This window comes from Phalacrocorax carbo, chromosome 1 (assembly GCF_963921805.1).
Source record: "Phalacrocorax carbo chromosome 1, bPhaCar2.1, whole genome shotgun sequence".
In the NCBI taxonomy this organism is placed as follows: domain Eukaryota; kingdom Metazoa; phylum Chordata; class Aves; order Suliformes; family Phalacrocoracidae; genus Phalacrocorax; species Phalacrocorax carbo.
In genome coordinates, this window is record NC_087513.1 from 62,061,692 (window position 1) to 62,085,298 (window position 23,607).

A 23,607-nucleotide genomic window follows, 5' to 3' on the forward strand; every position below is an offset into this window, starting at 1 on the left:
TGCACACATTAGAGCCTACGAAGACAAAAAAACCTCAGTTACATGCTATTTTGCTGTTTCTGTCTTCATTACAGCAAATATTCATGGTGCAGGCAAAGAAAATAATACTTGGAAACTGAACTTGAAATCTGCTTTAGATACATGCATTATTTTCTCTTTTCATTACAGAGGAGACCCTTTGCCTCTCATTGAGTACACAGCGCAGGAGACTGCAACTTGGTGAGTTTGTTACTTACACTCTGATTCCTGGGCCTTTTCACTGCTGTCCCAGGAAAGACTGGCAATGTGAGACTTTTAACATTTTAAAACCATATTTGTCCATCTCAGATTTTACTCCAGTTGTCACCCTTTGGTCATACGTTTTGCAGAAAGGCATTATCAGGGCTGTTCTTAACTATTTACTTTCTAGAGCAAAATGCATTTTCCTGACCATCTCCCAGCCTGCTAATCCCATCAAGATATCAGAAGCCAGAAAACACCTGAAGCCTATAGCATAACTTCTTCTAAGTGACCTCTAATTAACCACAGATATGGTGGTGACAGAAATATCGCATTTCCAGATCTGTTACCAGGAGAAAATGCCCACTCACAGGATGGAAGTTCACTCATAGGATGTGGCTAATCCAATGTTCATAGGACAGACCAGCCTTGCTTGTTCTCCTCCAAGTATTCATTGCTGTTAACGTGAATAGGTATCATTCTCTCAAACTGAACATAAAGGACATTTTGGAGTGCCCTTCCAGGATACATTATTTACGCTGTAAAAAGGCCTTTGATGTCATATGAAATTAAGACAAGTTACTTTTACATGGGTGCAGCATTTCTTCACTGGGGCTTTGTTTCTCCTGAAGATTTGCCACTCAAAAACCAAAGAAACAAACTTAATTCAACTGAAGTGTGTTTGCAGACTTTATGTGAACCATGTGGCAGGCTGGAAGGAACGCAGGGTTCTTATTTCATATACCTGTATTTCCACTTTCTCCCACTAACTTTAACAAATCTCAGTAAGAAGCAATAATTTCAAATTTGTATGATAATACAAACATAAATACGGTCACATGTCCCAGCTAAGAGCAGAGTCATGGGATTGTGCAAGGTGCCACATGTGCACATAATAAGAAAGAATCCTTGTTTAGAAAAGTTTACAGTTTAAATAGAAAGACAGCCTAAAGGTGGGAAAAATGAAAGATGATGACCACATTTTATAACTGTGGAACAAAAAAAAGTTAGAGCTTAAGTGATTTGCCCAAAATTATGCACAAATTTTATGTCAATACCAGGAATTAAATCCATACACTAGATGTCTCATGCCAGAACCTCAACCACAGGACCATCCCACCTTATTCAGTGATTGTTTTATTTTAAATAAAATCTACTGTGCCACAGAAAGCTTGAGGGGTGTTGCCCACAATCACACAGAAACTTTGCATCCAACTCATCCAGGCAGTCACATTTTTATAAAGCTCAAATAGGTTTTTATAGCATCTTTCAATTGTCAAAGATTGATGGTCGGTGTCATGCTCATGATTGCTACCACCAGCCAACAATCTTGGCATGGGATGGCGTGTGGGAATGTCATATTTGAACAAATTTAATTTTGTGTTCTTTCCTGTTTTTCCTTTTTGTTGCCAACCTCCGTCATTCCAGCCCTTCTCCACCTAGAATTAGTCCCACTGTGGTAACGGAATAGACCTTTAAAGGAGTATCTACCCATTTCCCCAAACAGCCAACCCCAGCAAACCAGGTTGTCTTGTTCTGTAAAGCTGTTTCCGAAATTAGACCTCCCAATGGTTATCACAGCCCCCTGGGGCTGTGCCCTGAGGTCAGCTGCATTACAGCACAACTTAATTGAGCACTGTGCAATTGAATGGGAAATTTGTAGCACGGACTAAATTCCCTTGGTGTTCACTCTGAAGAGTTGTTGGATGCCTTCAGTTTGTAGCAACACAGTTATAAAAATGAAAACTAATCAAGTGAAGAAATATGACTTTCTGAAAACAGAGGGTACAGATGATCTGAGTTTCTGTTTTCAAGCAGGCTTCTTGGAAGGCCCTGAAACTAAGTAGTCACAAAAAATGTCTTATGGGTAAAAGCAATAGAAGAAAAAGGGCTAATCTAGGACAAAATTATGGGGCTGCACCTGTCGTATCTTCATAATAAAGCTGAATAATGCCACTTTTTTCTAGAAGAATAAGGAAATTTATGTAAAATGAGGTAATTGGTTTTAAAGTCTTTCAAGTGGCTGGCTCCATCCTTCATTACGAGGCTCCTTTCTAGAGTATTTTAAAAACCGCACTTTCAGCAGTTTCTCTTTCCATCTCTGGACTGAAGTACCATCGAGTAGCAGCTCAATGGTCCTTTGAGTCATAGCACCTCCATAGGGTGAGGCATTACATCTATTTGAGACACTACATTAGAGCAAGATAAATGGTTGTCTGGAAATATCTGCTACTCTGTTTACTTTGGAGTGAACTTAGACGATTGCCTTAGAGGTACTTAGAGAGGAGGAACACTTCGCTTTGGATAATTCATCACTAGTCTCTAAGACTGCCTATGTTTCTGTGGTAGTCAATGTTTGGACACACAGTAGAATGATACTTTCATAAAAAAGACCATATGTGCAGAAGTGTAAACAAGCCTGCTCTCTCTAGACTCCAGTCTGGGGAAGAACTGTGTACTGGTTCAGATCCTATGCAATCCCGCTGAAGTCAGTAGTATTCTATGGGGAAATAAGCCAGGGCAACACTTGAACTCTAGTCCTCATTTTTTCCTAATTCTTCTATGGAAATGGCCCAGTCTCCTGCGGCTTTTGCAATAGTGACAGCAGCCACTGTTTCCCTCTGTTCTTTTAATTTTTTTTCCTCCTAAGGTTTTCCTCCCCCCCTTCATTCTGGTTCATTACTCCCACACTGTGTAAGACATTCATACAAATGAAGAGAGCCATTACCAGGGACTGGCTATCACCTCCATAGCAACAATAGCATCACAAAAAAAAATACAATACAAAAACAACAAAAGGTCATTTTCCGTAGCCAGCATTTCCAAGAATGATCTCAATTTTCATAAAACAATGTTTATAAAATTGTTAACACCCTAGGGCCATGTCTGAACAAAAATAACCGTTTCTATAAGGTTCTTTGCCATCCTATTACTACTTGTTTATTTTGCAACAGCTAAATATATTCCAAACCACAGCTCTAAATCCAAGCACCATCAAGTTTGGGAGAAGCTTGAAGCCTGTGCCCAAATCTGGTTATATATATTTTTCTTCAGCTGGTGTCTTTTTGTATAATGGGCTAAATGCTTCAAGAAGTTGGCATGTCTTTCAAATACATAGCCCGTGCCAGGCATTTTGAACTGCAAAAGTATGAACCTCTTTGCTTGTCCAGATGCTACTCTTCAGTATCAGAAAATGTGCTTTTTTAGGAGGAGCTTTATAAGAGTCAAATATAGGCTATGTTTCAGCATGGAGATGGAGGGACCGGCATTTCAAGTTGTACCCCAATGTAGAGAAGGAGGGAGTACCCAACTCATTCCATCCTTAAACTGCACAACATAGGAAGGGCCACAGCCTCAGCTTTTTCCCTGGGATTTCCTTGATATCTTCAACACCCTCATACCTAAACAAGAAACACTTCTGAATCAGGATTAGAGCCCTGTTACATTAAAGGAGGGTGTAGGAAGGGATAAAACAGATTTGCTGAACAGAACCCACCTTCTGAAGAAAAATTGAAACAAAAAACCCTTATGCTTTGGTACATCCCCCCAAGCATCAGCTTCCAAGCACCAGGCGTCCTGAGTTCAGATTTTTAGACTGTGGCCTCTGCTAGGTGTTTATGCTTCTCTGTGGGTCTCTAGATAGGGCAGATAAGTACTGCGTTATTGAGGTGGGTCATGCTACATGGCTTTTGCTTTTCAGGAGAGAAGTCTACAGGAAGCTGAGTAGCCTTTACCCTACTCATGCCTGTATGCAATACCTGGATGCTTTCCAGCAGCTGGAGAAACACTGTGGCTACCAAGAGGATAATATACCTCAACTCCAGGATGTCTCCAGATTTTTAAAAGGTCAGTCATTATGAACTGTGGTTTATTCTAGTGCTTCCTGCATATGTTTGTACACCACATACACACATTAACCATCTTGTAGGACCCAAGCTGGTCAGCAGAGCTGATTAGCTGTAGAGTTCCCTTGTGTAAGATGAGCTGTAGCGCAGGTCATTAATACCAGGCATATCTAGGGACCAAGCCGTAAGTAAGTTTGTGTTTGCTCTGTGAGTGGCTGCAGTTGTGTAGCGCTAACCAGCTAATTCCAGTACTAGCAGCAGTACAGCCACAGTAACACACTGCTTAGCATGACTTCCACACACAGGTTTTCTATGGGTTTGGCTGTATTTTATGCTTCTATAGCTATGTCGCTAGTAAGACCCAAACACAAGTACAAACACACATAGCTCTCAAATCCACTTTTTTCTGATGCATGAGACAGGATAGCAATGTGTCCTAGAGGAAATTATTTCCAGGAGGTCCTGCTAGTCAGTCATCAGCTGTCTTGAAACAACAGTGCTTCTTTCTGTTTCCATGGCCCCACTTGCCACACTTTTTGGTACCTACCGTGAGGCTGACAGGAGAGCAGAAAGGCAGTGGTGCTAATCTGTAAATGCATGAAGATGTAGCCTTAGATGAAAGGACACGTAAGATTGCTAGGCTGACCTACCTGCTGTTAGCCGGGGGCTGACTAGCAAGGGGTGGGAGGGGAACTGCGCCTGCATTATTTTTATGCAGCCACAGGCTGCACGGATTCCCAAGTCCAAGTGTTGTGTCAACCAGCTGATTGCCTACCTTTATCAAGAATGAATAAAGAAAGGTGGTCTTTAAAGCCTCCTTGCTTCTTCTCAGTGACAAGACGTACCAGAGAGAGGAGGACAGCTGATCACTATGATGAAATAGATAATAAAAAGTATGGCTTAACTTTAAATAAATTCAATTTAAGTACAGTATTCAGGAAATCAAGTGACCTGCTCCATATATCAATAGGTGATGCTAGTGAGCTTGAATAAGCCTTCTGTTGCTGAAAAGTTTTCTAAGACATTGCCATATTTCGGGAAGATTAAGCTGTTCAATGACAAAGTTTTTATTGCACCTTTAGTGTAAGGGAATGGAGGGTAGGCATATGAAAAACATCTCTCATGAGACCATCACATCTAGCTGTATGAATTTTTTTCGTGGATGTGTTATGTATTTTCTCATGTATTTTGCCCTGTATTCAACTGCTCATCTTACTTCCCTCCTTCAGTAACTGGGCTGATAAATATTTTTTCTCATCAAGTAGTTGATCAAATCTTATCTCATTTACACAGTAGCTGTCAGCAGAGAGCTCCAGAAATCATGTGATGCTGATTTGATTACCACAGATATTCATATTCTATAAGTGAATCTGGTGGTTTCAAAGCGGGAGAATTTAGGATAATGTAAGAACACCCAGTCATAATACTATTTGTATTGCCTATGGTGGTTGAAAGGATTTGAGTGCCTGGAATTTGGGCCTGCTCGCCTGCTCACTTCTTTTGTTGGCTCTAGTTCTACATTTTCTCTGTGCCATACAAATTGTCCTAAGCAAAAAAAAAAAAAAAAAAAAAAAAAGTAAAAAGGGTAATTCTGAAAATTCTGCTAATAATGGTTAGGATGATGTTCACAGTAAGTTTCAACTCATCTACTGTAAACATGGAGTGTCTAGTGTAAGCTAATTGTCTGAACTATTCTGACTGAGAATGAGAATCAGGCACTTCAGAGGCATTTTATTCCATCTGGAATGAGTGTCTGAGGAAAATGGAAAGAATGGCTCTTGGGACCACTGGCCCCACCCTCCTTAAACTGTAGATAAAACCTGGATTAGTTTAGCCTCCAGGCTACAGGCTTTGTGAAAGATTATGCATAGATGGAACAAAGTTTGTTCAAAAGAACTGTGTTTACAGCTAGACACAATTAGGAGTGAGTAAGCTATTTTAGTCCCATTATGTGGGGCTTTGAACTGATATCTTATTTATCTTCAATGATTCCCTCTAATAAGGTAATTTCACTATGCAGAATACTTTCTAGAACAGCATGAAGACTGACGTTATTGTAAGGTCCCTTTGTAACAAACTCAGTCTGAGTCAGAAGCATCTGCAAGGTCTGTAAAATCTGTGTTAAAGACAGCCTCATGCCAAGCAGCCACTGGGTGAGGGGTATGATTTATAAGGAGTTCTTGTGATTTGTTTCTAATTTGGGTGGCTTTTAGCACAAGGCCAGTATTTTTACTCCTTACAACTCATCAATCAACTGTGTGTTTAGGTTCTTTCCTCCATTACAGGTGTGCAGTTCTCAACCAACCAAACCTCAACCAAACTATAGGCTGTGATGTGCCTCCCAAAGTTCTGTAGCATACAGTGGATGTATTTCAACTACAGCCTATGTGGAGATGCATACTGCAGTTCCTCCTGTCAGTGGTTATCTCTGGGTGAGGCCTGAACTGTCCCACTCTCCCATTTAGGCCATAAATCCCAGCACATATCTTTGCTAACTACTGCCACTGAGGACTGGACCATTCTTTTGCATATGTGGTGATAAGACTTCATATAGACCAGACCAGACCAGACTATTTCAGTGGGAAGGGACCTACAATGATCACCTAGTACAACTGCCTGACCAATTCAGCACTGACCAAAAGTTAAAGCATGTTGTTAAGGGCATTGTCCAAATGCCTCTTAAATACTGACAGGCTTGGGGCATCGATGACTTCTCTAGGAAGCCTGTTCCAGTGTTTGACCACCCCCTTGGTAAAGAAATGCTTCCTAATGTCCAATCTGAACCTCCCCTGGTGCAGCTTTGGAAAACCTCCGCTGGCACAGCTTTGAGTATAATAAACTATAGGGTTGCAGAGAGAGACAGAGGGATATCCTGGAAAGAAAATGATCATGTTATAACCATCCCACACAGCCAGATAAAATTCCATCTTCTCTTTTACCCAGCAGTATCTATGAACTCAAGCAAGCAATTCCTTTTGACTTCAATACAAGTTGAACTACAAGATGTGTCTAGTGTTACCTGGCCTGATAGTGAGGCTGGTTTGAACAGAAAGGAACTCTGCATCATAAGTATTTCACAGTTACTTAAAGGGAGTTTAAATGGTTAAACATGTGACCATTTAACATGAAAAGTGTTTTTCTAAAGGGTTAACTAGATGAACCTAGGCACATCTTTCTTTCTAGGAAAGATGTTTGGATTTAGGCATTCATTGTCCTCCACAGCTGGAAGAAATTACAGCCAGTGAACTCAAGCTCACACTACAACGCACAGGCCTGTATACATGAGTTTTTAGGCCAAGAATTAAGCCTTACAGATCACTTTAGGTCAACTGCTAAAGGCTTTCTCTTCAACTCATTTTGGTTTCAGACATCTTTGGGCAGCAGGTCCAATTAGCCACACCCCCAATTCTCTACTGATTGCTGGTTTTACTGTGCAGTAATGAAATAGAAGTTCAGATTTTGCAGATATTACCTTCAGCAGATAACTTTTTCCTATGGCTTTTCAAGGCAACTGGCCAAGTCTGTCCCGTCAGCAGACAGTCTGATTCACTGGCCTATATTTAAAAGGGCATCTCAGGGAACATAAGCTGTAATTTTCATTTTCCCTCCTGCTCCTCCAACATGGATGCTAAAGCAATATAAATTTCCCTAGACTCTTTCATAGTCCTTCCAAAACTGAGTTACTTAGGGCTTGGTCCTTGTCTGATATATTTTTCAGCTGGTGCAGTTTTCACTTCACTCAGACTCAGAATTTAGTCCAAAGATGACCGGATTCTGAGATTTTCACATTCCTCTGGATTGGCTTACTATGGCATCAGCAGCAAGGGAGTACCCTTCATGTGCCAGGCCCTGGCCAGTGCCTAAGGAGACATAGCTGATGGTCTGTCTCTTCCCCCAAATACCCTGCTTGCTTAATTGGGGAGCGGGAAGAATAATAAAATGCTTTACAATGACTTCTGATTCCCTGGTTAACTCTGATGCCTTTGCTCAGATATAGAAAAAGAGAAACAAATAAGCTCTACGGGTTTGTTTTTTTTTGTTGTTGTTGTTGTTCAGCTTTGAGGCAGTTCTGTACCCATTAGCTTTGAATTCAGTGGAGCAATGGAAGATAACCATGGCAAATGCTAACCACCTAGTCCCTCACATTGTCAGGTAAAACATTCTTTGCTGTCCACTCATTTTTGTCCTCTATAGCTTCAGATGTTTTGTCACTTCTAATTCTTCCAGTGAAGCTTTTTTTCCCCCTTTTCTTCTCTCTCTCTCTCTTTTAAATGAGAAAAGTGCTAATAACCAGACAGAGCAAGACAAGAAATGCTGGAAGAAACATTAAAAACCAAACCAAAACAAATCTTGTAAATGGCTTGGTTTCTGGGTGGGATTTTTTTTTTGTTTGTTTACATAAAATAAATTAAGTTCCAGGCTTCATGACACAATAGAATATGGATTGAGAGGGAGAAAAAAGACATTTCTGATTTTTTTTAAAATGTACTTTTGTGCTTTAAAGAAGATGAAATGTCATTTATGGGAGCTGAGAATGCAACACAGATTTTGAATATAGGACTTCAAAAAGATTATCATTGGCTCTCTTTTAAAGCAGTGATTTTCAATTTTCTTAGCTTTGCAGACCACCAACATGTTTCCCATGGAAATGTAGATTTTGTATTCTGCTGACCATAAGACTGGTTATTTTGTTAGTCGTCTCTCACAGACCTTTTGTAGTAGTACAGGGTGTCCTGGCTAACACTGATAGCACAAGCTGAAATCATGGTGCAAAATTATTGCATTCTTCTGTCCTGTTCTGTGGACATGTGCAAAGCAAAATGCATACAACACATCACTGGGAGGCTGTGTATTTAGTTCTAGACAAATATAATGTTAAAAAAAAAATCCAGAAATTAAGAATAGGTGAGAGCACTGATGGAAACTCTGATGTTAAATGGTTAAGTGCCAAATTCCAGTACCCTTCTCTCTGACAAGGACCTGTTTGCTCTTTCTCCTGTGTGTTCCCATTCTAACAAAGTTGGGGCAGAAAGATAAAATTGATAGCAAGTTTTGCCAGTGCTGAGCTAGTTTATACTTGTGGAGCATGCCCTGACAAAGGGAAATGAAGTTGAATAGTATGCTCCAATTCTGCCACTGGGATATCTTGAACAAGACCCATTGAGGAACAGAATTGCCCAGGCTGGAGCAGACCCACGGTCCACCTACTTCTGTCTTCACAGTGCAAGGAACCAGGGGTTTCAGTGCAGGGAATAAGAATGTCTGCAGGAGGGGGCTAGACAGTAACCTAGCATCAGGGAAGAGCCAGGGGCTCTCAGAAAAAGGTAGCGGGATGTGTGTATCCCTTATCTAACTTCTGTTTTTCTTTTACATACACTATACATGAGAGACATAATCCAATAATTAATAGACTAGGCAGGACTGAAAATGCAGGTTCTGTCCCCTGCTTGATTATAAGAATCATATGTGACCTCAGACACATCACTGACCTGTGGGACTTAGTAGATAAATGTGTGTAAATGTGCTAAAAATGTAAACTGGGGTAGGCAGTACTCCCATAGCTCATATGATTGCTGTGTGAATATATGTAGGATGCATGGCTAAATGGTTTGATGTTGCAGAATCGGACCCATAACAGAACAGGGCCATGTCGATGATGGTAAGACAGAATGTTGCTACTATGCTTAGGTGGAGGGAGTTACTGCAACAGAACATGAAGGTCCTCTGAAACGGCTTACCTGAAGGAAGTGTGCTATGTAGTGAACCCTAGAAATGCCTAAATTCAGCCTCTCTTCTCTTTGCAGAGAGAACAGGTTTCCAGCTGAGACCAGCTGCAGGACTACTGTCTGCTCGTGACTTCCTTGCCAGCCTGGCATTTCGCGTCTTCCAGAGCACACAGTATATAAGACATTTCTCTTCTCCTATGCATTCCCCAGAACCGTAAGTTTGATGCACTGGCACAATCCCATCCTCCTAAAATGTGTTGGGGACGATTCTCTTGGGAACAGCTCTGGAGCTCTACCCAGTAGTCCACAGAACGAAACAATTTGAGAAACTGGTAGCTGGAGAGTTAGAAGGGGAAGTCATGCATGAGAGGGTGTGGGTCTCTGTCTCTCTTGCAAAGTTGTCTGGGGAAGGAAAAGACTGCAGAATATCTGGTTTAATCTTTTCATCCTGCCTTCAGTTACCATCTGTTGGGGTTTGATTCCCTGCTGTGAAACTCTCCCAGTAAGTGCTGGCCAGACAACAGCAATTACATTTCATGAGAAATTACAAGTTCACACAGACGCTTTTGTTGTATGCTGGGACAAAACAGGGGCCTTTCAAAGATGTTGTGACATGGGAGACCAGTGCCCGTGCCACCCCAAGTGAGACAATAGCCAAGGTACTGGGGGGCAGCTGGTTCCCCATGGCAGAAGGGAATGCTCTGTCACGCTCCCTGCCAGGCCACGTATGGAGGTAGCTACTGTGGACTAGCCCTCACACTAGCTCCCCTTTGGGTGTCTATCAGCTGAAGTTCTTAATGGGAAGCTCATGTAGGGCAGGAAAAGAAGCCTTTATTAAGCATGAAGGTCACTTGTTTTCCAGAGACTGCTGCCATGAGTTATTGGGTCATGTTCCCATGCTAGCTGACAAAGAGTTTGCCCAGTTCTCACAGGTAGGAAGCTTGCTCTGCTGGCTGTTTAACCAACTGCTCTGGATAGCAGGCCAGATGTGCCTCAAAGTCATGCAGCTCACTGTGCCTGAAACACTATTTTAAGACCTGATTGTGTCGGGGGTGTAACGTCCATAGGTGTTGGGCTAGTGGTGCCCCAGCAGACATTTACTCCAAGGGAGTGGTAGCACTGCTCCCTATGGCCATCATGTAAGAGGAAGGGCAGGCAGTTCTTGTGGGACTTCTTTGTGGGAGGGCCGTGTCAGTCTGCAGAAGGGTGCCAGTGGAGCCTCTGTGGTGCTGCGTGTTTGAGTTGTATTGACTACGCTGGTCCCCTGGCTTCCTGTCCTACACCACATGAACCTAACCAGCAACAGCTATCGAGCCCCCAGGCTGGTTCTGTCTCTGGATGTACATTTTTATCTCACATGATACTTTAATTGTGTCCATCACCCTGTCATTCATTAGAGTTGTTTTTTCTTTTACAACTCACCAGATTCTCATAGCATTGCTCACACTGGTGAGAAGGCTCCAAAAAGCAAACAGGGCTTCTTTGTACAATAAGGGGCTATTTAGTATGAGCAGTCAGTGTCAGACCCAAGTGAACTCAATGACCTCATATAATTAAAGACTTCAGAACTATGAATGTGCCTCAAAACCAGAGCAGAGGGAAGAAGATAACTCATATTCTAGGCTTATCAATCAGTGGCCAGTGTGGAAACTGGCAATAAAAGCAGAGGAGTTAGACGATGTAGGTCCCTGTGAGAATATCCTAAAAAGAAAACCAGTTCACATCATGTAATGTGGTTGCCAGTTGTATCAACTTGGATACACGCCAGTTTCCATTTTGGTCATAAATGTTGGGTTTTATCAGATTCACATGAGTAGTATTTAAAATATCCTAGTGGACTATAATTTAGTCTGGAAGAAACCTCTTCAGTTCAGTTCAATGCCAGAACTGAAGATACATTAGAAATAAGAGATTTTAGCAATTTCAAAACTTTCAGCTTTCCTCTTTCCCCATCTATAATGCAGATTAAACAACATGGGACCACTTTAAATGAATTTTCACATTTCTTTTTTTTTTTCCCAAAGTATTTTCACAGTCAAAATTCAGCCCATGAAATTTCTTTTTTGTTCCATTCAACATGAGACGATGAATGGTGAAAATGCCCTAATTTTGTTTGTTTGCTTCATGATATGGCTCCCGGGATAGCTAGGAAGAGCCATCTACAGATTCCTATTGTGAGAATAACAATTAACTGGGAGCACAGATGAGAGTAAACAGAATCCTCCCTGCAGGGATCTGACCCACTCATAAGGGTCGTCAGAAAGAGAGTGAGAGACAGAAAGGTAATGGCAAACATAAAACCCACATTGCTGTCCTTCCTTCTCACACCTCCCTATAAATCTCTGCCAGGGATAGTCCAGCATTAAACCAAGAGATGGTTAACTTTACACAGAGAACACTGAGGATTAAACACTCATCTAATGTGGCTCCCAGTGGTATGTAGCTGGGGGCCAGGGAGAGGTAGGCATCCTGGAAGCCATGGAAGGTCATTTTGGGTGACAAAAACAATGAATAGTTCATGCTATTCATGCTAGAAATGATGCGGTCCTCCCCCTTCCCCTCTTTCTCTCCCTTGGGCTGAATAATCACACTCGTGTAACACTGCCTGCTTGCTTACTTGCTTTAGGATATTGGACTGGCTTCTCTTGGATCATCTGAAGCAGAGATTGAGAAACTGGCCACAGTAAGTACAGATGGCATAATATCGGAGGCAAAACCCAAACTTTTAGCTGCATATCCCTTACTGTGCAGGGAAGGCTCTTCTCCAGTGTCTCAGATTAGCTACAAAAATGGGAGCATCAGCAGGACTGTCTCTTCTCCTCATCCACAGGTTAGAGAGGTGCTGGAGCAGTGTCTGCAGTCCCTCTGGGAGATCCCAGAAGCATGTGATTCTACCTGAGGAAATGCTTGTGCTTTTTGCTTCTATACAAATATATTGCTGAAACTGAGTTTGCACAATTTCAGCCACAGGAGGGTCCCAACTCACTTTCCAGATTTACCTAACAGACTGGATACCCAATGTGATTCCTGCATTTTCCCCTACACAAGTTAAAGTGTGCAGGGAACCACCAGAATTAGATTCACCCTGTATTCATTAATCTCATAAAATAGGTGAGTGCTTAAAGGCAATTTGAGAGGTACTGTCATTCAGTTCTGAGTCACTAGGTTGTATGCATCTGCCAAAACAACTCATGCAGCCCCTTGCTGCCATCTTACCCTGTTCCTAATGTGGGCTGGAGGCCAGATAATTTTTCTTTCTGATAATGACAGCTATTTCCCAGTCTTGATCATTTTTTCTGGGGAAGAGAGGAGCCTTACCCTCACCCAGCTGGATGAGGATTGTTCAGGAAAGGGGGTAGATGGGAGGAGACTGTCACTCCTGATATTCCTCACCCAGCCCACAGCCCACTCACAGTGGAGTGGAACAAGGCACTGTGTGAAGGAGATTATGGCTTACCTAAAATCTATCTGCATGTATCCCTCCTTGGGTCAGGACTAGGTAAGATGAGCAGTATTTTTAGAGTTCAGAGAGCAAAAAGTACCAGTCCTGAATTTTTTGTAGCATCATCAGGGCCCTAAGCTGGTGATATAAGGGGAGTATGCGGGAAGAAGCAGTGATGCATCCACATTTCCACTGCAATTTCCCCTCTCTGGGTCTAGAGAGACTAGAGTAAGATTAAGATCCATGCCTTTGCTAGGGTTAAAAGAATTAGGGCTCCTGGAGAGACATTTTGCATCATTACCCAGGTCTTGGTGAGACTGGGTGAAGGCCAGTGGTTTACATAATATTGCTCTGCAAGCATCCCTCCCTGACCCTGCACTGTCTAGGACTAGATTAGAGATAGGGTTAAGGTTAGAAAAATGATGGGTCTCATATCTGAAATTGTCATAGTATCATCTAGGGTTTGGGGAGGTAGAATAAGGGCACCTTTTTGAAAGGGCTACCTGCAGTTCAGGATCTGTGAGAATACAGTTTTCTAAGCACCATTCAAGTATTCTGAACAGCAAACATATTTTGGATTAACATCTCAGTCTTCAATTGTTTAAAAGTTAGACATCTAATCTAAGATTATTATTTGGGTTCCTTCACTAGGAATTCAAGATAGAGAAGAACTTGTAGCATAGCTGCTATCCTGACATAGATGTCTAACATAAATTCTTTTTTCTCTCTGGAAGCCCCTGTCATTCTCTGTTCATTATAAAGACAATGTAGGTAACTATCTTAGATGATATGACAACTTTTAAGCTAATTAAAGTCTACTGAAAGAATCTCAACTTTGTTGCTATGGTCTATAACATTTGTAAGACAAACTTCGAAATGCCATTATTTCATTCAGTCCCTGGACTTCTCTAAGCAGGTGGATCTGTACACAAGAGATGGGAAATTCACGTTGTCCACTTAGTGCCACTAGTACCATGTCTTGTACCCTGTTAAAACAGTGAGAACTGAAAGAACCTCACTAACTAAAGGCCAAATACAGGATATCTAAGGAAACACTAAAAAGAATTCCTCCTCCTCTCATGTCATTCTCTAGTCAAAAAGACCTGCAAAATGAGGAGATACTCAAAAGACTTTTCACTGTAAAATAATAAGAATCAAGATTATTAACACAATAAGAATGCAGAGTTATTAGCTGAACTGTAGAGAAAGCAGCTTGGGATTCTGCAGAAAGAAAGATCCTGGCATGCTGTTTCTTGGCAGGCTAAACCCAAGTAATCAAAATTATAAGACATGTAAAAGGGTGGGAGAAAGAAAGAAAGAGGCAGAATAGACAGAATAACATAGAGTTTCACATTATTTTACAAACTGCCTGTAGTTCTTTAAGAAGAGTGCTGAGAATGCAATACTTATGGCTAAACTGAAGCCCAGGTCCATCCCTATGTATGAGGCAGCAAAGAGCTATGTGCTCCTGAAGGAAACTTGAAAAGCTGTGACACAAAGCTATATTCTTGCAATGGCTCATGTTTTCCATGTCTTTCTTTGGCACAACACCTATCCAGCTGCTCAGGGGTCAGGCTGTGTCCAGACTTGGTTCTCCACTGTCCATTTCCTAAGATGCTGTAATAAGGGGAGGGCTAACAGGTTGGCAGATTCAAGAGTTGCTTTTATCCCACAGCTGTCCAGCAGGTAAAGGTAGTATGGTCCTAAGCATGCTTTATTGCAAGAAAAGCCCAGAGAGATACATCTTTATTTTCTGATGGAGCATGATAAAGATGTAGTTGGCATAATCTTAAAGGGTACATTGCTGCTAAGGGATAAGTCATTCATCAATTCTTCTGAATGCTATCACACAGACAAAGGAGGAGGGAAACTGTCCTTTCGAGCACCTTTCCTAGGGTCGTGAACCCTCTATGGGAGTTTACTTGTCCTTCTGGGGACTATGGGTCAGCTTCCACTGACTATAAAGAAGCTCAGGGCTAAGAGGTTGCAGGGTAATTTGTAACATCTTCCAAAGAAAGGAGGGATAGGGCTTTATGACTTTATTTACCCATGCAATTATCATTAACAGTTTTGTTTTTTCTTTTGGGGACTGAGACTGGGAAGGATGGCAAGTTCTGAAAAATTGTGTGTTATAATCTCTGTGTGTTATATAAGTTGAGAGAAAAAATAATTTTCTTAAAACACACAACTATAAAATTTGAAGGTACAGAGACATTAGGGAGTAAGTATAAAAGAAAATGAAAGGAAAAATGAGAAGCTTAAAAATGAACTGCCTGTTGAGACTGTTTTTCACAAGTTGTTCTTATTACCAGCTTTATTGGTTCACTGTGGAGTTTGGTCTCTGCAAGCAAAATGGATCAATCAAAGCTTATGGGGCAGGACTGCTTTCGTCTTATGGGGAACTTATGGTATGTGTCAAACACACGGTATTGAAAGATTTCTATAATCCAGTTTTCTGAACTCTCTGGTAAAAGCAAAATATTGTTTCCTTATATAAAACGATATGATTTAAAATACTGATTTTTCTTTTGTAAAAATATTCATTATCCCTTCCCAGAAGCTACTGAGTAGGGGAAAAACTACTGTAGGATTGTACCTGTCTTCCACCTAAAGAGGTGAAATGCAACAACAGCAACCACCCTATAAAGTATTAGATTTGCTTCTTACTGCTCCTGGCCACTAGTAATACAGTTGACTTTAACATAAAACTTATGTACCTTTCTGAATTATGCACTAGAGGGCAATATTATGCCTATTATGAACTCTGCTACTTCATCCATGCCATTGGCATTCATGCACATATGAATCAAAAAGGCATTGACTAACTGGGCCTATTAAAGTGCAAAGAAAATGTAAATAGCATAGACACTGACAAAAAGAAGATGCATTAGTATTTTACATTCCTAAATACATTTCAAAACTAATCCCAGCTTGAGTTTTATGTAGATGAATATCTGTATACACAGGTTTGACACTGTCCTGCCTGGACAGATTAACTGTGGAAAGAGGGACTGACACCTTTACAGAAAACTTATGGTTTTTCCCTCCTTTGGACAAACAGCTGATTGAGACATACTAATTTCTCCTCAGTTTCACAGAGCACTGAAGCAGATGAACAGTTTCTAAGTGCAAAAGCTCTAAACTGGTATCTGTAGGTTTCAATTGGTTCAGGTTGTCCAGATATTGGATGATTTTTTGGAATTAGTAAGAAGGAAAATAATAAGCACTCTTTTCAAGCATTTTTATAAACCAGAAATCAATTTTTTCATGAGAGATATATTTTAAGCTTAACACATAAACACAATGGCCTAACAGCCAGCTACGATACATTCATATGGAACCATGGCTGGATTAGCACAGCTTGGACTCTCATAACAGGAGGTAGTTGCATTGTTATGACAAAAGACATGTTGCAAAACTCTCCTAATGGTATACAGGTCAGCCCACTTCCCAGTCAATTGGCAGAAGCAAGAAACAGCATGTTAAAATATCTCAAGACATTTAGGAATCCCAACAGAGAGGCAGTTGAGAGTTAACATACAGAAAAGGGAACCTTCCCAGACATCAACCTACATTTTGCCACCTGCCAAGTTTAGAATTGATTTTTTCCCAACGCTTGCAATTTGGAGACTTTTGTGAGAAAACTCTATGGTACGTGATTTGCAGAACTTTCTCTTTTGATAAGTTGAGAGATCTGCAAGTTCATTAGCCCTCTAGAGAAATAAACATACCTTCCTTTCTACACGGCAACCTGATCTTTTGCCTGACTGCTCATGAAAATGAGCAGAAGTGTGCTCGAGCTATCACAGCACTGATCTGCAGAACAGTGAAGCATATCGTTTTGGAAAGCAGATCAATGAGCTCCCCTACAATGCAGTGCAATGCGTTAGGTTTACACATATGTCTGTTCTAGGATAAGGCTGAAGTTACTGTTTTTCTGAGTATGGTTTAGCCCTTGCTATATTCACAGACAACAAACAGGAAACCTAGGCCTGCTTTTATTTACCTGGTGAAACCAAAAAGGTCCAATGTCAAAGCACAGTTCAAGGAAACATCTATTCTACTCTGCCTGCCTCAATACTTTATAGTTTTAAATCAAATGCATTTACGTGTTAAACAGGGTACTAAAGGGCAGAAGTAATCCTGTGTCCGATACTTATGTAGCTTTCATAGTAATATGCACCACAGAATCTATCTGCATGATGTTACCTCCTTTTTCTATTCAGTTTTGACACAGATGAAGGTACAAGTTGCATCAGAAATGCTGACTTTTGGTGGCTGGAGTTGAGTGTATCAGACTTGTGCTCTCTCTCCTTTCTTTTACCCTTTTCTTCACCAGACACCAGCAAGCTCTTCTGCTTTTAATTAAAGTAGTCGCAAGAACTACTTCTTCACAAAACTGCTATATAACACAAAAACGTAACTGTACCTCACATTCCCTGCCTCTAAGGTTGACAATGGAAGTAGTGACTGTCCTTGAGTTGATAAATGGCATATTCTTGTCATTACTTTTATTATCAGTAGTTGTTGGGTAATGCTGCTGGGTAAACTTTTGATACAGCTGGGTCCACATAGGCCTTCATCCATTGTATTACTGAAATTACACGTAGATGTGATACCATTTGTGTTCAGTAGGTAATGAAGGAAATTTAACCCCCTTCCAAAAGTGTGTTCATTTTGCATGTAGCACCTAAGGCAGTCTGAAGATGGGCAAGTAGTTGACCAGCAATGCTTCTATGTGTCCTATACAATCCCTACCTGAGCTCTGCAAGTTCATCATCATGTAGCTTTTGGGACAGCAGCTTAGTGGGTTCTGTGCACTTCACCTTGAACATCTGAAACTTCTTGTACACAAATTAATTATATCTATGGCCTTAAGTGCTGAAGTTTCCTTTTATGGCTGACTGATCTCACAGATTTTTATTTGGAACAAAACTGAAATACAGAAACGTTTCCATTTGATCACTCTAGTCTGCATAAGCATCTGATTCTAACTTCAGTATACACAGTGGCACTGTGAGTAAAGTGCTGAGGTCCTATGCCTAAGCACCTGCTAGCAACTTGAAAATGTATACCAACTGTTTCTTTCACAGCTGAAGAGACAAAATATATGTAGGGCAGCATCTACATTGTAGAAGGGATCTTTTTAGAAATACAGCTGTGGCTAGGCAGTTTTGTTAGAGAAGATGAAGACTGGAAGATAGTGAGGCTCATGATAGCCTTCAGTTTCCTGCAAAGCTCATTTTTTAGTCTTAGACTGGCTCTTGAGAAAGCTCTGGAAAAGTTTTGCTACTGCTTGGGAGAAAACCGTTATCCATCATGATAATTATCTGCCAGTCTTCTCATTATAGGCCCCAATGTGGGCTTGTGCATGGAGACCCCAAACTCAATTCCATTTCATTTATCTGTGCGGCATATTTAGCACAGACAGACTCACTGCGGCTCATGTGACGGAGGAGACATGTTGCAGCAATCTCTGCAAAGGAAGGGTTTCCTCATCACTGAAGGCTTCTGAACTAGGAATAGCCAGGACAATTTGGTCACTGAGGAGATGATAAAGACATGAGTTAGTATGTTAGTATATTAGTATGGCTAGGTGGTTGGCTACAAGAAGATAACATCTAACCAGCTGGAGAGGGTGAGCAGTAGTATGTCCAGCTAAAGTTATGTGAGAACTTAGCATCAGCAAGGAGCCTGGGAATATCCCTGAACTGCAGTCTGGACTGACTGCGGGTATGTGACTGTGACCCAGGGAATCATATCCTGACAGGGAATCATATCCTGACAATCTTCAAAACATTTTCCTCTTCACAGCACCCACTCTGACCAGTCTGAACTCAGCTTCAGGTAGTCATTTTCTGTGGATGAGCTGATCCTGCCCAAACTCAGGGCATAACTTGGGAGAAGGGTAGGGGATGAGAGGTAGAGCTAGATGCTCTCTGCATAAGGCTTCTACTTGAATTCATGTTATCTAACAAATCATTTAGTGACAGCAGCTAGGTGTCAGAAGGGACAGGATAACCATACCCAAGTCTAAACTGAACAGTTGTAATGGGTCTGACTGCTGGCCAACCTTGCCTCCTCTGAACTGTAAGAATTCCTTCCCAACAGCTCTCGGCATTGCACTGTTTATTTCACTATATTCTGTCAGCTGTTCCACATTATCCAAAATGCTTCTCCTGTTAACACTCAGCTGGACTCTGTCCTCCATACTGTAAAACCTTATGGCTCATACCACACTTCTGGCAGCACTCAATGTTACATATGCTTTTTTTGCAGCTCAACAAGTACTTAACTCGTAGAGGCCTTTAAGGCCATCCGGCTTCAAGCTGAACTTCCACTGAAATCAATGCAATTTCAGTTCTGCTTTAACACTGACAGCATAGCGGGACCCCTGTCAGGTTTTGAGTTTCTGAAACCTTTTTCCATTAGTCCCCAGAGCTTCTAAGATTATAAGAGCAGCCTCATGTTTGTATATACCATCCATCTTAGATTGTATGAGTGCTCTCCAAGGTTTATTCTTCAATTACACACTGCAAATGAAGAACAGGAAAACCACCACCTTTTAGCATTTTATAGTCTTGTTTGTGTATTAATTTCTGCACCAGTTCTGCAGCAAATTGGCCTACTGGTTAAGGCAGGCCTCCAGTGATGGAGAGTTCAGGCTCAGTTCAGTGAAATATCTAAAAATGTGCTTAAGCATGCTGTCTGAATTTTTCCAGTTAGCAGATTAAGCTGAAAGTCTTGTGCAGTGTCACCCACTCTTACCAGTTATTTACAAGTACTGTGGGAGTTGGCATGTGGATCATAAAATAGTGAAGGGAGCCTTCTGAAGACTGGGGAAGAAGAAAGACAAACAGGCAGATCTCAGAGAAGGGGTGGGTACTAAAAGACTGTCCCTAGGTGGATGGGGCCCACTGTCCAGGCTGAGGGTGGAAAGAAAGGTCTCGATGTTGACTGGGATGACCTGCCTTTTTCCTTTTTGTTTGTACCCAGGACACTTCACCAAAGTGGCCATGGCACTCACCAGCCTGGTAAATTGGAGGCCAAACCAGCTTTAAGCACATCTACGGTGCAGTTCAAATGTCACGGGAGCTGAGCTAGCTTTAAACTACCTCACTTGGGTTTCAGGGGCAGACAAACTGTGCAGGAACTCAATTTAAGCCTGAGCTGTGCTGCCTTCCCAGGACCCTGTGCAGGTACTAAGCAACCAACACCAGTGCCTATGCAATCACACTGTCACCAGCTCTTCTGCTGGCTGGTTTAAAGGTATCTCCAGTATGTGTAAACAAATGATAGATATGCCTATGGACTGCAGCCTGTACATAAGTGTTGCCCATAATCCTTCTGTCTGCCTGAGAGGTCAATGCAGAAGAGCCTGAAAAGAACCTCCGTGGGCCCAAAACTCAAACACACACACACAGAATATAGTGCATATTTATATCTTGGGTTTCAGGGAAGATCTTAGGCTGCTTACTTGGCATGGGAGCTGTGCAGAAAATACCAGGAGTATTCTGTCTGCTCCTCAGTGCAGCAGAAAATGTGAGATTTGTGCCACGGGCTGGGGACTTCAAAAGAGTGCTGCACAGGACTGTGAATCTTCTATGATACTAGTTGAAAAAAGCAGCATGATATTTTTTTCTTCTAGATATTCAGATTTTGGGCAGTTGCATAGACTTTCCCCTCCCTGTCTGAGAACACGGCTATGGTACCCAATTGTACATTGCTGCAATAGAGGAAATACATATTTCTTTTTTTTCCTTAATTTTTAAAATTATTTATTATTTCTTTTATTAACTTCTAATTATGAAAAGCATCTTTCACCTGTGAAAGAACAGGTAATTATATTACCTATAATTATTACCTATAATTATTCCACAAAGAGCATTTCACAGCCCAGTAGGCACTAATTCTTGCTATGTTCATTCGCTTGCTCTAACCTATGTTGTTCCCATTACAAAGTATGCTTTATCAAACAAGCCACAGTACAAGCCTTTTGATCCAGAAGTGACTGCAGTTCATCCTTATCAGGATCAAGCCTTCCAGCCTGTCTACTTCATAGCAGAAAATTTGGAAGATGCCAAGGCCAAGCTTCAGTAAGTAAACTGTTTGTACATATTTTCATTAAGGGGGGTACAGTGGCTTGAATCGTAATCTCAAATGCATCTACCACTACTGCAATAACATGCCAGGCTATCTCATTGCACACTGCATCTGCACAGTGGCTTTTTTGCAACAGAGTTAAACATAAGATTGTTTATCTCAGAAAAGCTTCATAGGAAATCGTAATTACATATTGTACGCCCTGTCCCATGCTTCATCTTAGTAATGCCTCATATTAACAACTTCTGAAGTAAATTCTGTAACTGAATAGTGAGAGTAGAGTGCAATCCCACAGTTGGGGTGCCTAGGTGCTAGTCCATACAAATAAGAGGTCATGAAGAACTGATTTACCCAAGGTCACACAGAAATTTTATAGCAGACTCAGGAATTAACATGGATCAGCAGGGGGCTTAAAAACAAGATTGCCTTTCTCCTCTGATTATATCTGCACAAGAATGCGGAATCAGCATTCACAGACAATCTAATTTCTACAAAGTAGCTGACTGCAACCTAAATAACATTATTTCAAATTGGCTTGAGGTGTTTCTGAATACATTTCTTTGCCTGTATTAGGTTATGCAGTAAAGGATTTTTTTTAAAAAAAAACTATTTTCTTTTAAGTAAGCAGGGTTCACATTCTGGCCTTCATCTCCAACAGTTAGAATAACACAACCAATTCTGGCTGGAGGCAGGAGGCTGGTTGTGGAGCTACTGGGGAACATGTAGGAGCTGAAGTGAGGAATTTATTAGAGGAAGAGAACCTGGGCCAGACTTCTTCCCTACTCCCCCTACCTCTTCCCCAGAAGCACTGCCTGCTGGGGTTATAGCAATGGCAAATTAGGTGCCTCACCTTAAATCTGAAGGTTCACGTTAAATTATTAATGTGTATAAAACTGTGGCTGAGAACTCACTGGCAGAAAAGAGAAGACTTGCAAGAGCATTTGACTCAGGCAAACATGAAAAGAGCTTACAAGGACAAGCAATACACTATTCTCAGACTTGAAGGTTTTTCATACATTTTTTCAAGATAGTTGTGTAGCCAAAGCTGCTCAAAATAACCAAAGACACAAGAATCTGTCGGAACGGAAAACATAAGGCAACAGTAGTACAGGGGGTTCCTACCAGCATCTACTTAATGGAAACATTGTCAAAAATGGCAAGCAATCATGTTTTTTCTTTTAATAGAGACAGTAAAATAGCCCAGGATGCCTAGTATCAACAGGTTTTTAGAATTTTATGCAGAAAGAGCTACTCCAGGTTATTTCTTGGAAGTGAAGGCAGCAGACATGCTGTGTTCCTGCATTCCTCAGCTTGTGGTTGTAATAACTCTGAATGGTGTTCAAGTAGAGCTGTAAGAGCATGGACAGGTCTGAGCCAGCCAGGCACCGTGGATCTTTTGGGCTGCAAGTAGTTCAGCCACGGGGAGGGTGTACTGCACCAGACTATGTTAAGGAGTAACAGTGAGGAGGTGTCACAGCAGCTTCTGCTCCCCAATAAGTCCATGCCTACATAGTGAGAAATCAAGTCCTGCAGGTTTTACACTTAGAGAAGTGGCTTCTGAACTGGCAGCTCTGTCTTCTTCCCCCACAGAAACTACATGATGAAGATCAAGAAGCCTTTTTCTCTGCACTATGACCCATTCACCAGCAGCATAGAGGTTATGAACACACCTCAGAAAGTCAAGAGGGCACTCCATCAAATGAAAGAGGAACTGAAAAACCTCTGCTTGGCCCTTGAAAACCTCTCTTAAAACTACAGCAGTACATCTCACCTGGCTCTGAGATACTTGTAGACAGTTCCAGCACTTGAAGATTTAGTGATGAAGTTGTAGTTGCATGCAAAAAATCTTTAACCCACAAAACATCTGTCAAGCTAATCTTTCCACTGTAATTTAGGCTGCTGACTTAGCCACATTGAAGAGTTCCTATTGAGTATGTCTCAATGACAAACAAGACCAAATTACTCCAATTTTTTGGTAGGTGATATGAGCTACAGCTGTTTGGAGTGTATATATTTGGTATTATTGGACTCTTAAAAGTTTTATATTTACCTGTGACCTTTTTAAGTTATCTCTCACAAAATAGCACAGCAGCTCTTCAGCCACACAGTCTTTTACTTGCTGCTTAAATGACATGATCACAATCTTTTAGGCTGGCTAGCTGCCTACAGTTAGCAGTCCTTGCAGCTAGCTCATTTCTGCTAGCAATTACTATCAGCTATTGTGCTCGCAAACTATGAATGGTTCCCTTACAATGTGCAAATGCAAGAGTTT

At 41.3% G+C, this 23,607-nt stretch overlaps 1 protein-coding gene across 1 annotated transcript in view; it reads left to right on the forward strand.

Moving 5' to 3' along the window:
• The window catches only part of LOC104041893 (tyrosine 3-monooxygenase), a 31,943-nt gene extending 8,858 nt beyond the window's left edge, over positions 1 to 23,085 (forward strand). The window contains exons 5-12 of the mRNA XM_009501235.2: positions 169 to 219; positions 3,920 to 4,065; positions 9,869 to 10,004; positions 10,653 to 10,722; positions 12,417 to 12,473; positions 15,545 to 15,640; positions 21,195 to 21,328; positions 22,926 to 23,085. Coding sequence (XP_009499530.2) covers positions 169 to 219; positions 3,920 to 4,065; positions 9,869 to 10,004; positions 10,653 to 10,722; positions 12,417 to 12,473; positions 15,545 to 15,640; positions 21,195 to 21,328; positions 22,926 to 23,085 — 850 coding nt within the window. The remainder of the gene's footprint in view (positions 1 to 168; positions 220 to 3,919; positions 4,066 to 9,868; positions 10,005 to 10,652; positions 10,723 to 12,416; positions 12,474 to 15,544; positions 15,641 to 21,194; positions 21,329 to 22,925) is intronic.
• Positions 23,086 to 23,607: the final 522 nt, after the last annotated feature.